Here is an 18,420-nt window from a genome sequence, read left to right as displayed (position 1 = left end):
TTGAGAATTTGCACTAAGACTGTGAAACAAATTAACTTTTCTGTGCAATGAGTCTTCTTTCTGGGAGTTAATTGCACATACTAATCCAGACAGTTTTTCTGTATGAATGTGTAAGTACAGTGGGTGTATATGTGTGCATAAGTGAAGGTACTCAATGGAGTTTGTGGTCATCTGTTGATGTGCTTTTACTTCTTGACTTCTTTGGGAGGGGTGTGTGAGCTTGTGCACTGGATCTGAAAAGTATTCACAGCATTTCATTTGTTCCAAATGTTGTCATGTTACAGCCTTAATCCAAAATAGATTATAATCACTTTTCACCAAATATCCCATAATGACCAAGTAAAAAGTGAGGTTTGAAATTCTTGCAAATTTATTAAAAATACTAAACATAAATATAACATGTACGTACATATTTACATCCTTTGCACAATACTTTGTTGAAGCACCATCGGCAGCTAATACAGTTTCAAGTGTTTTAAGCTTGGCGCTACAAGCTTAGCAAACCTGTTTTTAAGCAGCTTCTCCCATTCGCCTTTGCAGGATCTCGCAAGCTCAGGCAGGTTGGATGGGGAGTGTTGGTGCAAAGCCAGTTTCAGATCTCTGCAGAGATGTTCAATCGTGTTCAAGTCAAGGGCTCTGGCTAGCCCACTCAAGGACATTTACAGGCTGGTGCCAAAGCCCCCTTTTGTTTTTGGCTGTGTGCTTAGGGTAACTGTTAAAAGGTGAACCTCTGAGGTCCAGAGGGCTCTGGAGCAGGTTATTTTGTGTAGGGATGGTGTTGGCCGGGTGATGAGTGATACCTGGATTCCACTAGACATGACACTTAGCATTCAGTCCAAAGAGTTTCTCGTGGTCTGAGAGTCCTTCAGGTAGCTTTTGGCAAACTCCAAGCGGATTGTCATTGGGCTTTTGCTGAGGAATGGCTTCCATCTGGCCACTCTACCGTACAGACCTGATTGGTGGAGGGCTGCAGAAATTATTGTCCTTTTGAACTGTTCTCCACTCTCCACAGAACAATGCTGGAGCTCTGTTAGAGTGACCATTGGATTCTAGGTCACCTCCCTCTCTCTTTTAAGGCCCTTCTACCACCATTGCTCAGATTGGCCAGCCGGTCATTTCAAACTTCTTCCATTTATTCATGACTGAGGCCATTGCGCTCATTGTGACCTTAAATGCTGGAGAAGTTTTTCTGTACCCTTTCTGAGATCTTTGCCTTGATATAATGCTGTGTCCGAGGTCTACAGACATTTCCTTGGACTTCATGCTCTTTTGTGCTTTGACATGCACTGTGAGCTATATGACCTTATATAGGCATGTGTGTCTTTCCAAATCATTTCCAGACAACTGATTTTATCTCAGGTGAACTTCAATCAAGTTTTAGAAACATCTGATAAAATATCAGTGGAAACAGGATGGACCTGTATGTATATGTTATATATTTGTTTTTTATTTTTAATAAATCTGTACATCAAACAAACTTTTTTTCCCTTTCTCATGGGATATTGTATTTATAATTTTGAGGTGAAAAGTTAATTATTCCATTTCAGAATAAGGCTGTAATATGACAAACTGTAGAATAAGTGAAGCATTGTGAATATTTTACAGATGCACTGTATGTGTTTTAATTCTACCTGCTTATCTGCTGCTTTTCTTAAGTCTTAGCAGCAATTTAAGTGACGATATAACAGTGACTTATGACCTGTTTTATAACATTAAGTAAATTAAATGTGGAACAGATGTTACATTAGAAAACTCCTTGTTGGTAAAGTGGAGGATCAATATTTTAGGATTTAATGAAATAGATGAAATTATAAGAAGCAAAAGTACTATGTACTGGTGTGTCCAAAGAATGCATCTGTTTGACACTAATGATGTACTAATCCAGTGATTCCCCAGAGTTTTAGGTTCTGTTTTTAGGACATATATGTGAGCACATGTACACGAGTCTTCGCCATTTATGTTTGCAATCAGTGGCCTCTCAAATGAGTCTCTCATCCTTCAGATGAACTCCAACTTCACCTTCTTGGCCTGCAGCTGGCAGTGATTGTCCTTGTTCTCTTTGTGTAAAGGCACATGAACCAGTTCTTCAGTGCTGCAGCAGGTGCTGGTTGAAGTGGCCCTTCACCTCAAAGTAGGTCTCCAAAGAAGAAGGGCTTTTGGTGCCAATTGCAGAGCAAGATAGTGGAGTTAGAGTTTCTCAAACTGTAGAGGGGGACCCTACTCGAGAAAGGAATGTTGAAAACTGAAAGAACACCACACCGGAAATGTGCTTCATTAACTTACTAGTGACAAAAAAAATGAACAAATGCAAAAAAGGACTTATTCTCTCAGACAAATTAAAAATATCTAAATAAAAATCCTAAAATAGTCTCCATATGTATTTGAGCAGTTGTTGATAAACCTGGGCAAAGTAAGAAATATTTGCAAAACCCTATCTGATCATAGAAATGTCATCTTGTCCTAAATGTGTGTGTTAATATATCTTTCGCAGCTAAAAAGTTTGGAATTACGGAAGTCCCCATGGAGACAGTGACATTCATCTCACACGCCACGCAGTCACGGCTTCGGACGGTAGTAGAAAAGGTTTCTACTATCGCACAGCACCGACTGGACTCCTGTAAGGTAGGACGTTTGCAAATAAATATGTTCTGCCCCCTACACACACACACACACACTCAAAAAAGATATGTTGAGGGGCTTGACAAGGGCTGTCACTTTGAGCTCAGTACAGTTTCAGCATGAAAAAAAATGTAATAATCATGCAGCTGCATTTCTGAAACCGTAGTCTTACTGTTGCATGTCACTTGAGTGAGGCAAATGAAGCACCACGAACTGAAACACAGCAAAACACAATAAAAGACAACTATGATCAGATCAGCCACCTGTCAAGATTTAATTTTATGAGCCTCATACTTTATAACAAGTATGAGTTTTTTTGTGGTGGCCGTTATCCAGTGAAGGAGGGTAGAGTGAACAGAACAATAAATGAGTACATGGGATTGATTACATTTGAATAATAATGATTTACACTGACAATGAAAAATTGATTATTTGGGGGGGGCTTTCTCCTTTTTATGGGAATTATTTCCTGTCATATGAATATACCAATGTACTGCTATGTGTCGTAGAATTACAGTATTTATAGACCTTTTTATAGCGATATTGTGATAATACTGAATAATGAGTGACTGTGTGTCTCACACCCTTACCACACATGCCCCAGCATGCAGCGAGTACTATCCGGTTTATTATAAGACAATCTGACTAAGTGCCTGTTTAGGTAGTAGGGGTGCAACGATACTCGTATCGATGCTGTCTGTGTTGAGCGCTCAGTGGATCTGCGCTCGACAGTACAGTCGAGCGCAGATCCACTGAGCGCTCAACACAGACAGCATCATCAGAAGGAAGAGCGCAGGGCAAGCTAGCGAGACAGAAGTTAAGCTCACCTTGCAACATGGCAAATTGAACCTCCCCCACCCTCATTCAGATCTGGCGTTTGGAATTATTTTGGTTTTCATGTGACGTATGACCCTGAAGGTAAGCGCGTTATGGACTAAAGTAAAACAGTATGTTGGATGTGCCACGCAATGCTCAATTACATGGGTGGGAACTAGTGTGTTAGCGCAGTTAGCTCGTTAATGTGTTGGCCGTCTAGCCCCACACACGGGGTGATCAGGGGTAGCTCGTTAACGGATATTTGCCATGTTGTGGCGTTAACGTCATTTTAATGAGATTAACGCTGACAGCACTAGTGGGAACACAACGAATATGACTGCACGTTTACGCCGACATCATCCTAGTGCAAAGACAAGTGGAAGCAGACAAAAACAACAAGCATGCATGCTACAAACTTTACCCGAGTCATTTAGACAGCCGTTAGCACATGATTCTCCTTATGGGGACCTGATATGTTTAATATTGTGGCGAGCTCAGACAAGGAGGAGAGGGAGGTGTCGTTTGGTCTTGCTTCCCGTGAGCTAGCCAGGGAGCACAGCCGTTTATTGACATCTGCAGAAGAACACTGCCGCTAGCTAACTGCTCAGTGCGGCAACCGCACAGCAACAACAACAACACACAGGGCGCCCTCTGACCCCGGAAGGACACACTGTCGCAGCGAGAGGGCGTCACCCGTCACTATGGCAACATAAACAAAACATAACTGTACAAACAGAACCCCGAACAGCCCTGACCCGCTACAATATGCTGCTGAGAATATAGCCCAGAAGAAGCGTATAGTATAGCTTTTATTTTGGAAAGAGCCATTTCTCTGTAATAAACTCTCTTTTCCAAAGATGAGTGATTCCTCAATCAGATATATTTATTTTTTTAATTACTTTTGTTTCAGCAACATTAAATTTAAAAACTGTACTTTTGAGTTAAAATATATACCGTATTTTCACGACCATAAGGCGCACTGTGCTAAAAGGCGCAGTCTCAGTTATGTGTGCCCTTACTGTATTTAACACACACATAAGGCGCACTGGATCATAGGGCGCATACAAGTACCGTATGCGTATTTAAAAATAAAGCGGGAGCAAACCTGAATTCGGTACCTTACTCACATTTCTATTGCCGGTAATCGTCATCATCAACAACACACAAGCATACAAGTGTGCATATTTAAAAATAAAGCAGGAGCAAAACTGAGTTTGGTACTCACATTTTAATCATCAATCAAACCCATCGAAGTCCTCATCCTCTGTGTCTGAATTGAACAGTCCTGAGTGATTACAGCCGGATTGGCGTCCTTGCGGTGGTGCCGTAATGTTTGGTGATAAGAAAAAATTCCAAATAATTCTGGCTATAGATTTTGTTTGGGCAAACAAAGGTACTAATAATTGACATCAAAGAGAGACAAAATGGCAAAGATGAAGAAAGTCGAAGAAGATCTGGAAGAGATTAAGCATTCACTTAATTCGTTAACGTCGGAAATTGAAAAAGTAAATAAGCAACAAGGAATATTAATGTCGATGATGGAGCAAATCAAAGAACTAAAAGATCTGGTCAAGGAGAAAGATAAGACAATCCATTTTTTGGAAAGGAAGGTGGACGACCTAGAACAGCAGGCTCGACTCGAGGAAATGGTCATTACAGGTCTGGAAACTAAACACAGAACATATGCGAGAGTTACCGAATCTGGGACTGGTGCAAAACGAGGAGAGGACGTGCCCCCGATGGAGGAGCTACAATCGTTGGAACGGCAGGTTGTGGAATTCTTTTCGAGTAAAAATCTTCCCCTGCATAGTAACAATATATCTGCATGCTATACTCTTCCTAGAAGGCACAAAAATGCTCCTCCAGCAATTGTAGTGAGATTTGTTAATCGAAAACACAAAGTAGAATTGCTGAGACGGTCCAGCCTTTTGAAAGGAAGTGGAGTATATCTGAATGAACATCTTACAAAAAGAAATGCAGATATTGCAAGACAAGCTCGTATTTTACGGAAGGAGAAAAAGATTCAAGCAACCTGGACCAGGAATTGCAAAGTGATGATTAAACTGAATGGAACACCAGAAGAAGCCAAGGTTGTAACGATTAAGGAACTTGAGGAATTGGACAATTATACGTGATAATATGATTAAGATAGACAAATGGTTGCGACCAATTATGGCTATAACTAGTTTATTTTTGGCAAGGTCAAATGCTACCTCGGGAGGAAAAGGACAAAAGGAAATTGTAAAATTGGATATGGAAGATAACAAGATCAACGGACTTTAAAATATGTTGATAAATGAATGTGAGATTGCTTAGGATCTTTTCTTTCCTTTTTCAGTTTTTTTTTTTCTCCTTCTTTTCTCTTTTTGTTTCCTTCTCTTTCTTATGAGGTAATAGATAGCGCTAGAATAATTTATGTATTATGTTTGACGACACAGATTATAAATCATATGATTTTGAAGTAGGTATTGACCCTGAAAGGAATGTGCTTAATACAATTAATGTCACATGTGATTATTTTACAGAGGAGCAATTCAGGGATAAGGTTGATATAGCCAATACATTTTCTTTAATTCATATTAACTGCAGAAGTCTTTATAGAAGTTTTGCTTCGATTGAAGATTTTCTGTATAGTCTGAGAGGCAAGTTTCAAATAATTGCTCTGTCTGAAACATGGTTAGATGAGAATAAGGGTTGTAATTTTTGTATTGAAGGATACGATTTGTACTTTGTGAATAGAATTAAGACAAAGGCAGGAGGGGTGGCACTTTTCGTTAATTGTGATTTGAAATGTAAAAAAGTTGAATGTATGTCTGTTGTTATGGATGATTTAATGGAGTCTGTGACAGTAGAATTGGATATAGAAAAGAGAAGTAATATAATTGTAACGTGTATATATAGGAAACCGGGATCACAGATTGAGTTATTTACAGAAGCAGTAGAAAATTTATTGAGTAAGGTTAAGGGAAATAAGACTGTATGTTTGTGTGGTGATTATAATATTGATCTTTGTAAAGTGACAAATGATAAGGCTTCGTCAGATTTTTTTGAATTATTATATGGTAAAGGATTTTATCCTTTAATTATAAAGCCGAGTAGAATAATGGATAAATCAGAAACACTAATTGATCATATTTTTATTAATAGTTTGGAGAATAATATTGAAAGTGGCCTCATCATAAATGATATAAGCGATCATCTACCAGTCTTTTTTATTTTCGATTTAAATATGAAAAGAAAGAAAGAAGCTAGTTTTGTGAGTTATAGAAGGTTAAGAAATGATGAAGCAATTAATAGGTTTAGACAAGATCTCATGGAAATGGACTGGAAGGAGGTTTATGTTAATGAGGTCAACATTGCATACGGAGTATTTCTAAATATATATTTGGCCTTGTATGATAAACATTGTCCATTGATATCATTTAAGCATAAGAAAAAGAATATAAATATGAAACCTTGGATAACTAAGGGTCTTGCAAATGCGTGTAAAAAGAAAAATTTATATAGGGAGTATATAATATATAGAACTAAAAATGCGGAAATGAAATATAAACTATATAAAAATAAGTTGGTATTAATATTGAGGAAAGCTAAGAAAGATTACTATAATAAAGTTTTTCAGGAAAACAAAAATAATATTAAGGGCATTTGGAATATTTTTAAAGAGGTATTGGGTAATAAGAACACACCCATAGTTCGGCCTAATTATTTTATTAATAATAATCAAGTTGTTAAAGATAAGACCGAAGTAGCAAACGAATTCAATTCTTTTTTTGTAAATGTTGGACCTACCTTAGCAAATCTAATCAGGAAAAATGATGATCCAGGAGATGAGGAAGCCTGGATAGGTGATAATAGAATGGTTAATTCCATATTCTTAGCCGATACTACCATAAAAGAAATAGTAGCAATCGTAAAAAATTGTAAAAATAAAAAATCTACTGATTGTGAAGGTATAGACATGGTCATAATTAAAAAGACAATAGATTGTATAAGTACTCCTCTTTGTTATATTTTTAATCTTTCGCTACAGTCAGGAGTATTCCCTGACAGAATGAAAGTGGCAAAAGTAATACCATTATATAAATCAGGAGATAAGCATAGTTTTAACAATTATAGGCCAGTGTCTCTTTTATCACAGTTTTCAAAATTGCTAGAAAAACTCTTTGCACAAAGACTTGATAGTTTTATTGAAAAATATCAACTAATACATGAAAACCAATTTGGATTTCGTAAAAATAGGTCAACGGCATTAGCGTTGTTGACTTTTATTGAAGATATTTCATCTGCAACACATAATAATAAATACACAGTGGGAGTATTTGTTGATTTAAAAAAAGCTTTTGATACGATACAACATTCTATTTTGATTTCTAAATTGTATAACCATGGAGTGAGAGGAGTAGCATTGAATTGGTTAATGAGTTATTTAGAGAATAGGTTGCAATATGTTTATTATTTTGGCAATACTTCTGAAAGACTGAAGATTGTATGTGGTGTTCCTCAAGGTTCTATTTTGGGACCTAAACTCTTTAATTTATATATTAATGATATTTGTGACGTATCTAAAAGGTTAAATTCGATTTTATTTGCAGATGACACAAATTTTTATTGCTCTGGAGAGAATTTGAAAGACTTGGTTGAAATTATGACTTCTGAGATGTTAAGAATAAAAAAATGGTTTGATGTAAATAAATTATCTTTGAATCTGACAAAAACGAAATATATGATATTTGGCAATCGTGTAAAGGAGGATAAAGTCATTATGTTTATAGAGGAAGAATTGATTGAAAGAGTTACTGAATTTCGTTTTTTGGGTGTAATAGTGGATGAGAATTTGACATGGAAATCTCATATTGAACATATTAGAAAGAAAATGGTCAAAAGTATTTATATTTTGGGTAGTATAAGAGATTTATTAAATTATAAAACAATGCGTATTTTATATTTTTCTTTGTTTTTTTCATATATCAACTATTGTGTTGAAGTTTGGGGGAATACATATGAGAATACCATAAAACCTTTAAACCTATTACAGAAGAAAGTTATACGAATAATTCATAATGTTAAATATAGAGAACATACAAACAAATTATTTATAGAATCAAAATTATTAAAATTAGGAGATTTAGTGAAATTACGGACATTAATTATGTTTAAGGCTAAAAATAATATTTTGCCTTTTAAGTTACAAAGAGTATTTTTGATGTGTTCAAAGGGAGAAGAGAATAGAAGGAAATTTTATTTTAAACATCAGTTAGCCAGGACTACACAAAGATTAATGAGCACAACGGTTAGGGGTATAAGACTGTGGAATTCACTTCATTATAATTTAAAGAATTGTATAAATCTACAATGTTTTAAAAAGTGTTATATGTTTAAAACGATAACTCAGTATGAAGAATGCGAATGAATGTGATGTTGGTTTGGGATTCGACCGGAGAGAAATGTCAATATTAGTTTGTTCCTGATTTTTGGTGCCCATCGGTGATATAAGTTCGATGGTAGATAGGGGGCAGGGTTTAATAAGAATATTTTCTTCTTCCTGCTCCTTTTCACACATGGTTGTTGTGTTTTGTTGATAGAAGATGTGGTTGTTTTGTTTGATTTGTAGTACCAAGTGTGAAATAAATAAAAATGAAATGAAATGAAAACAGCTGCACTAAATCTCCATCAAACATGCCAAGTTCACTGTCTTCACCGTCAGAGTCACTTTCCGTGCCGTGCGGCTCCTCGGAAACGATGCCGGCTTTTGCGAAAGCTCGAACAACAGTGCCAGCAGACATGTTAGCCCAAGCATCTGCAATCCATTGGCAAATTGTGGCGTAACTCGCCCGGCGCTGCCTTCCACTCTTAGTGAAACTGTGGTCTCCACCGGTCATCCATCGCTCCCAGGCCGCTCGCAGCCTTACTTTGAACGGGCGGTTCACACCGATGTCCAGCGGTTGGAGTTCCTTTGTCAGGCCTCCTCCCGGAATGACAGCAAGCTCACAGTTCATTTGCTTCACAAGTTTTTTCACATCGGCTGTGAGATGGGCACGCATAGAGTCACAGATCAACAGCGATGGTGATGCGTGGAAAAAACCACCTGGTCTCCTTACATACACCTCCCTCAGCCACTCTTTCATCATTTCCTCATCCATCCAGCCCTTTTCATTTGCCTTAATGATGATTTCTGCTGGAAACTTCTCTTTAGGCAAAGTCTTTCGCTTAAAAATCACCATAGGCGGCAGTTTCTGTCCATTAGCATGGCAGCCAAGCACAACAGTAAAAGAAGACTTTTCATACCCCGTTGTGCGTATCGCTACCGTGCTGGTCCCCTTCTTCTCCACAGTGTGACTCACCGGGATGTCAAAAGTGAGCGGGACCTCGTCCATGTTTGTGATGTGGCTGGGCTGGATGTTTTTGTCGCCGATGTGTTTGCTGCAGTAGGAGCGGAAGATGGCCAGCTTTTCCTTATACCGTAATCCGCTGGAAGTTGCTGCACTACCGTAGTCCTGGTCCGGGTGGAAAAATGGCACCGTTTCGTAAAACGAAAGCACCAAGACGGACCTCCTTGGAAATGTTCAATGTTCATCTCTTCAGCTAGTGAAACTGCTTTTAGCCGAATGGTGACCGTCGAAACGCTTCTCCCGCTCGCTCTTTGCTCGATGATCCACCGCTCGAGTCTTTCCTCCAACTCGGGCCACCTCGCCTTATGTCCGCGGAAACTCAGCTGCGTTTTCTTGACCTGCCGGAGCTTGTTTTCCAGCTTCCTCCATTTGCGAACCATCGATTCGTTAATCTTAAATTCTCTCGCCGCTGCTCGATTTCCATGTTCCTCCGCGTAGCTGATGGCCTTCAGTTTAAACTGTGCTTCGTAAGCGTGTCTCTTTGCCATTTTCAGGGTTGTTAAAACAACGATGTCCTGCATAATGCACATACCTGTTCTTTTATACAGGTATGTGCGATTGTCCCGGTATATACGATCAACGCCCACACTTCACCCTTTAACGTTCTCATGGTGTTCTCTACTACGTCCTCCTTACAACACATAGGGCGCACCGCGCTATAGGGCGCGCCGCACTTTTTGAAGAAAATCTAAGACTTTTAAGTGCGCCTTATGGTCGTGAAAATACGGTATTTATAATTTTAATAAATGACAAATTAAAAAGGCATGAACATTTGTTTTGTATTGAAAAAATATTGAACCGTGACACCAAAGTATCGAACCGAACCGTGAATTTTGTGTATCGTTGCACCCCTATTAGGTAGCTACCATATGATTAAGGGCAGCAGAGAAAAAAACACATCAAACGTATAGTTTGAGATTGTAATGTGTAATCAGAGTATGGTGGTTTATACACTCAACAAAAATATAAACGCAACACTTTTGTTACTGCTCCCATTCCCCATGGGATGGATGTAGAGACCTAAAATTCATTCCAGATACACAATATAACCATCCCTCCCAAACAGTGGTCACAAATCAGTCCAAATGTGTGGTAGTGGGCACATCTGCTATATTGAGATAATCCATCCCACCTCACAGGTGTGCCACATCAGGATGCTGATCTGACATCATGAGTAGTGCACAGGTGTACCTCAGACTGCCCACAACAAAAGGCCACCCTGGAATGTGCAGTTTTTTGCGCTATTGGGGGTCTGGGGACCCAGAACCGGTCAGTATCTGGTGTGACCACCATTTGCCTCATGCAGTGCAACACATCGTCGCATGGAGTCTATCAGATTGTCAATTGTGGCCTGTGGAATGTTGGTCCACTCCACTTCAATGGCTGTGCGAGGTTGTTGGATATTCGTGGGAACTGGTACACGCTGTCGTATACGCCGGTCAAGCACATCCCGAACATGCTCAATGGGTGACATGTCCGGTGAGTATGCTGGCCATGCAAGAACTGGGACATTCTCAGCTGCCATCTGCCCTGAACAATGTGAACCATGATTCATCTGTGAAGCGCACACCTCTCCAACGTGCCAGACGCCATCGAATGTGAGCATTTTCCCACACAAGTCTGTTACAGCGACGAGCTGGAGTCAGGTCAAGACCCCGATGAGGACAACGGGCATGCAGTTGAGCGTCCCTGAGACGGTTTCTGACAGTTTGTGCAGAAATTGTTTGGTTGTGCAAACCAATTGTTCCAGCAGCTGTCTGGGTGGCTGGTCTCAGACGATCTTGGAGGTGAACCTGCTGGATGTGGAGGTCCTGGGCTGGTGTGGTTACACGAGGTCTGCGGTTGTGAGGCCGGTTGGATGTGCTGCCATATTCTCTGAAACGCCTGTGGAGACGGCTTATGGTTGAGAAATGAACATTCAATGCACGGGCGACAGATCTGGTTGACATTCCTGCTGTCAGCATGCCAATTGCACGCTCCCTCATTGCTTGTGGCATCTGTGGCATTTTGCTGTGAGACAAAACTGCACATTCCAGGGTGGCCTTTTGTTGTGGGCAGTCTGAGGTACACCTGTGCACTACTCATGATGTCAGATCAGCATCCTGATGTGGCACACCTGTGAGGTGGGATGGATTATCTCAATATAGCAGATGTGCCCACTACCACACATTTGGACTGATTTGTGACCACTGTTTGGGAGGGATGGTTATATTGTGTATCTGGAATGAATTTTAGGTCTCTACGTCCATCCCATGGGGAATGGGAGCAGTAACAAAGGTGTTGCGTTTATATTTTTGTTGAGTGTATAAGGTAATTGTCATGTTTGTTCTGGTTTATAGTCTTTTCAGCCATCACTGAGAGGACAGACAGGTTTCTTGAACCTGCGTTGTTTATACATCGTAAGCTGCTTTTATGGGCAGAACACAAGAGCTGAAATTAAAGAGAAATGCTGCTGTAGTTTTTTTTGGCACCACTTTATCATGATATGACATAAACTGTTGATGAATGAAAGGTTCAGTCAACAATTTTTTCCTTCTTCTGTTCAGGGGCTGCATACAGTGTTACAAAGGGCCACCAATGGTACTAAATGAATCCTAGCTAGACTGTCACCGTACTTAGAAATACACAAAACACTCAAGATAGGGAATAAAATCCATGGGGATATTGTAGCAAACATGCAAAACTAAACTGCCATGGATATGAAGGCATTTGTATGCTTCAACAGTCATGTAAATACACACTGGCATATGCACATATGCATTTTTTCCCGTTTACTTGTTAACTCACAGACAAAAATGGAACTATAAACACGTAAAAGTTAATGTCAGAACTCTTATTTACCTTTAAGTTGATACAAAGCGCCAGAGCTCAGAGTTTTCAGCCAGTCAAAACTTATAAAAGAACTTGTAAGTGCCCGTCTACCTACAGCTGCATACTTTTGTTATTATTGGTGACTTTACTTCTTGTAGCCCTTAAATATAACTATATAACCACATTTAATTGGTAAACATTAAAGCACAAATTCATCTCTGCTGGAAGGCTATATCTTTGCATCGTTATGAGAAATGGGGGTGTGTCGGGGGGGAGAAACTTTTGAAAATGTGTTTTTCTTGATGCCAAGACGGGAGGATGAGGAGGAGCGAGGAAGAGCATTGCTACTGCTGTCCCCGTCTTGTTTTGTGATTCTTCTTTCCATTCGTTCTTTGCCTTTTTTGTGGTTTTGTAAATGAGGTGTGTGTGAAGGAGGCATGAAGCACTGTGAGCCCAGCTCTGTTGACATCAGCGAAAAAAAGAGAGAGAGAGAGAAAAGACCGAAAGACAAAGCGGCCTTAAAGTGCAGCCGGGCTTCGGCAGGAGCGGCGGCGGGAGGTACGGCAAGAGTGCAGGCTCAGCGCTGCAACAAAGAGGAGGGAAGCTGGATGAGAGAGAGAGAAGGAAAAGGGGGGCGGGAGAGTGGAAGGGGGCTGGTGATGAGTCTCCTCTGATGTGTCTTTGTGCTCTGTGCCGCTCGGCGTCTCTCATCCACTCATGGAAATACACAGAAGAGAGTGATATAGAAATCAAGTGCAAGCAAGAACAGAGATGCATGAAACACATGCAGTCACACAGAAACATGAGAAATAAGCAATTATCCTATTAACTTTTGATGGCCTAAAAAAGTTGTTTTTACTCTTGCCTTTCTATCTCCCAAGTGGGAAGTGATGTGACATTGGTAAAGAGAAGCAATGTCTGTAAATAGAAAAAGTTTGTTGATGTGTTCAGACTGGTGGTGTTCCAGTTGACTTGTGTTTTAAAGTTTCTTTTCATTGTTTAACCAAAAAATGCTGAAGGAATTATGGTTGCTTCTCAACAAATAATTGATTTTAAATATAGATTTGTATGGTCATAGCAATCTACTGTAATTTTTTAATACAATAGTTTAAGAAGATTTAGTTAATCTGGAACTACAGTTAGTCACTGCGCTGGATAAATATCCTATCTGTTTAGGGGAAAAGGATTAGAAAATTAGGTGGATTTTTTTACACCATTAAATCAAAATCAGTGTTTTTAAGGTAATTAGTAATGATATGACATATTGAAAAAGGCGTGACACTGCATAACAACAGTCCACAGCCTGTTGAGGACTGTTCCCTCATTATTGCATGACAGCTTAAGCAGATAAAACATCTGCAGTTGATTCCAAGTGTTGAACTTGCAGAAGGTATATTTTCACTGGAACTCTTAATATGAGGTCCAGATAGACATCAGCGTAAGTGAAGAGAGATGTCAAAAACCTTAGGAGTGACCAAATAAACAACCTGGTACTTTCTCAGAAAACGTGAATGTACTGGCCAGCTCAGTAACTTCAAATCATCTAACCAAGTCGAAACCAGATGAAACCTAGACTAACTTGTACCAGAATGATGGGAAGAGAAAAGTATGGAGAAGCATTATCCCAAGCATACCATATTCTCTATCAAAAAGGGTGGAGTCAGTGTTATGGCTTGGGCATGTATGGCTACTATTAGGATTCAAGTGCACAAGGCTTTAGTCTGCTGAGATTCTACAAAATGCTGCAAAACTGATCGGGCAGCTCTTTACAATACGAATGAATAATAGCCCAAAGTATACTGCAAAAGCAGATGGGATATTCTTCGATGGCCAACTCAGTTACCTCATCTCAACCCAATTGAGAGTTGAAATTCATTTTCTGAAGGCAAAATTGTATGCCGAGAGAGAAACAAGCAAACAGCAACTGAAGGTGGTTACAGGAAAGGCCAAGGAGAGCATGCCAAGGGAAGAGACCCAGCATTTGGTGATGTCCATGAGTTCTAGCCTGCAGGCAGTCAGTGACTGCAGAGGATTTTCATCCAAGTATTGAAAACAGTTCATATATTTAAAATTATGTTACCATGTCCATTTACTTTTGAGTGCTTAAAAATGCTTTAAGTCCTAAATGGTTAATGTGATAGTTTTGTTAAACCCCTCCAATTAAAGATGATGGTCTGTAATTCAATCACATATTGATTGATTTAAAATACACTGAGGTGGTAGAAAACTGGAAAACTGTGTAACTGTCCAAATACCTACATACCTAACTGTGTAGTATTAAATGTGCTGCCCAGGGAATATAGATGTACACTAGCAGACACGTGAGAAGACTAACCTCAAATGTAAATCATGAAGTAAACAAATCATTAACAGCGAGGAAGAGTCTTCTAAGTGTCTTACATTTGAAATATTCTGTTTTCTTATTAATATCACAACCATCTTGACCTTATTTTCAGTTTGAAATATCTGAACTGAAGGCAACCCAGAGTTTTGAAGTACGTGGCTAAAGCCTTAGAAGTAGCTGCTGAGTGGGACTTGTTCAACTATTACCATTGAAACAGTAATTATCTCTATCTGCTTGTCAGGACGATGAGTGCTACGAGCAGTCTGCAGACGTTCGCTCTCAGCTTCGCTTCTTTGAGCAGCTGGAGAGAATCGAGAAGCAGCGGAAGGATGAGCAGGAGAGAGAGATCCTTTTGAAAGCCGCTAAAGTAAGTTACTGTCGCCTTATCATCCTGTTGTGTGTGTGTGTGTTTGTGTGTGAAAGTTATGTCCCTGTGCAACAGTGTGAACTTGTGTACCGTTGTGTGCATGTGTGAGCATGTTGCTCGTGTGCAGGCCCTGACAGATGAATTAGAGTGTGACACCAGTGGATGAAGTGACCTCCCTTTGTCCTCCCAGGCTCCTGGCCTAAGGGCTCCTCTGTCCTGGCTCTTCCTCCCCGGACACAGCAAGGAGGGGAAAAACCTTACACAACCCACATGCACTATGAAGCTAACAAACACACTTATCCGCAGCATGTATTACCTGTAAAACATCCTTCTATCACAAGTCCTGACAGCTCAGGTGCAATCTGTATCACCTGAGCTGTTTTCAAAAAATAAACAGCAAGTCAGATCAGATCATCCAAATGTTTTTCTAATGATGTGCAAGAAGTTAATCATTTTGGGGTTTGTTTGGAATAAGATAGCATTAGAAATTAAAGACTGTTCTTTAGTAATATCTAGTCTTACCCACTGGTGCTCAGTAGTCATGGGTCAGACCTCAAATATCTTCAAACTTAATTCATTTTGATCTCATGTAAAAAATAATATAAGATTTTGAGAAATTCTGTTTGTAGACAAGTAAGTGACAAATTAAGGGAAAACCTGAACATTTGACCCCTACAGTGAGGGGTTCAGGGTTCAGGGACTGTAATATAGTGGGCACATTTTGCCCTAACGATAATGTAACATTTTTTATTTACCTTTTTATAGGAAGCGCCTTGAGACAACTAAATAAAATGAAATTGAAATATAAAAAATAGCCTGAAAGATTTATAAAAAATGGAAGAAGAAAAAATTGAACGAGGCAAAATTACCTCAGTTTACCTTAAGCTATACATCAACTGTCCTATTTACAATAGGCTGGATCACACATCGCTTTCTCTCGCCGTTTCCTTGCAGCAGCTACAATGTATCTGAAGCCAGAAGCACCTATACAGCTGTTCCAATCTTACTACACAGTGTATGTTAGGAAGGGTGGATAGTGCTCTGTTAATCCAGGGAGTGGTCTTAATTCAATTCAATTCAGTTTTATTTATACAGCGCCAAATCACAACAACAGTCGCCTCAAGGTGCTGTATATTGTCAGGTAGACCCTGCAATAATACAGAGAAACCCCAACAATCATATGACCCCCTATGAGCAACCGCTTTGGCGACAGTGGGAAAGAAAAATTCGCTTTTAACAGGAAGAAGCCTCCGGCAGAACCAGGCTCAGTGAGGGGCGGGGCCATCTGCCACGACCAGTTGGGGTGAGAGGAGGAAGACAGGATAAAAGACATCCTGTGGAAGAGAGTCAGAGATTAATAACAAATATGATTCAATGCAGAGAGGTCTATTAACAGATAGTGAGTGAGAAAAGTAACTGAAGAAGAAATACTCAATGCATCATGGGAATCCCCCAGCAGCCTTACACCTATTGCAGCAAACTTTACATGGTTCATAGTAAGAGCAAAAACCTAACCTATCTATACTTTTCAAGGAGTTACTTAAAGGCTTGAGTGTGAAAATAATGGGAATAACATAGTATGGTTGTAACAGTCAGCACAGCGTAACCCGACTGAATACCTGTAGGAGATTCTGGAACAATATCAGCACCATCATCAAAACTTAAATAACCGTTTGAGTAGTGATGTTCCATCCCTTTTGTAGAAGTTCAGGAGATTTGTGCAATCATTGCCAAGGTGAGTTAAAGCTGTTCTGGCAGCACTTCTCCCAAAAGCTTTCTAAGACTCAGTGTTATTGTTGTTTTGTTTTTTTCCCTTAATTTGTCGCCCGTCTCCATAAACATCTGACAAAAAAACTCAGAACTGCCTTTGAGCTACTTCCCGCTGCAGTATTTTTTACAGGCCTTTACCCTGATGATGCACACACATGGACAGACTCACAAAACAATAGCAGCTATAATATATTGGTGGAGATCATCAAAGAATTAGCTGATAGGTTTGTTGGGTTTTGCAAGTAGAGTACACTTTATCTTAGCTATTACACAAACATCTAAAACGAAGCGTGATCCATATTTAATATTAACCTACAAACCTTAAAAATAATGATTTACTTTCAGTGTGTAATAGCAAAAACCTTTTGCTCCATGTGTAGTCAATTGAAAAAACAAAACAAAACGTTTTTTCATCAGATGACAGATGAGGTACACTTTGCTAGGACAGGGTTGGATCCTTTTTTGCATTCAGAACCACCTTAATTCTCTGTGGCGAAGATTCACCAAGGTGCTGTAAACATTGCTCAGATTTTGTCCGTATTGACGTGACAGCACTACACAGTTGATTTGTCATTGAATATGATGCGAATGTCCTGTTCTACTATATCCCAAAGGGGCTCTGTTGGATTGGTGCATCTGGTGATTGTAGAAGCCATTTGAGTACAGTGAACTTAACCTTTTTGTCTCTGTGACATAGCACATTATCTTATCTCAGCAATGGTCAGCAATACTCAGGTAGGCTGTCCCATTTAAATGATGCTCAGCTGGTACCAAGGAACTAACTGGTATGTTAGCCAATCTTTGTGATAAAGTACACCTAATAAATACGTGCTGGTTTATAAATTTTCTTTTTTAGTTAAGACTGCATTTTATAAACTGCAGTTTGCGAATTCGCTTGTTACTGTGCGTTATGTAATGATATGACAATTAGCCATGTGCTTATCCTGCTTATGCTAGTTAGTCATCTGGAGCGGTTACTCCCTTTTTAAAGCTTGCCTTCCCTTTTAAAGCCGTAATAATTAAAGATCCTTGAGGTAAAGGTGGAAATACAAAAACGGAGTTTTATTTTGATTATGATCTCCTTTATAAACAAGCAAACAAAAATGATGCATAAGCCTAAAAGGTGGTGAAATGTGAAACTGGACAATAGTTAGACACCTAATTCTCTGTTCTTTAAAATTGTTCCAGATTGAAGGTTACTTTCGTCCAGTTAAACATTGTAGCACAGGACATTTAGAACAGGACTACTTGCCCTAGCCTTAAAAAAATGATCAAAACTAATGGGGTGCTAGTAGCACTGA

At 39.4% G+C, this 18,420-nt stretch overlaps 1 protein-coding gene across 2 annotated transcripts in view; it reads left to right on the top strand.

Annotated features, from left to right (window-relative positions):
* LOC146718300 (transcription initiation factor TFIID subunit 4) overlaps positions 1-18,420 on the top strand; it is a 110,110-nt gene that overhangs the window by 43,940 nt on the left and 47,750 nt on the right. For both annotated transcript variants that reach the window (XM_085446220.1, XM_085446145.1), the window contains 2 exons: positions 2,492-2,622; positions 15,224-15,349. In XM_085446220.1, coding sequence (XP_085302346.1) covers positions 2,492-2,622; positions 15,224-15,349 — 257 coding nt within the window. The remainder of the gene's footprint in view (positions 1-2,491; positions 2,623-15,223; positions 15,350-18,420) is intronic.

Source organism: Copadichromis virginalis, linkage group LG1 (genome assembly GCF_057382275.1).
Source record: "Copadichromis virginalis isolate Kocher_CV1m ecotype Utaka linkage group LG1, C_Virginalis_male_GT1.1, whole genome shotgun sequence".
Taxonomy (NCBI): Eukaryota; Metazoa; Chordata; class Actinopteri; order Cichliformes; family Cichlidae; genus Copadichromis; species Copadichromis virginalis.
Note: the sequence above shows the minus strand (reverse complement) of the source record. Positions and strands in the feature narration are given on the sequence as shown.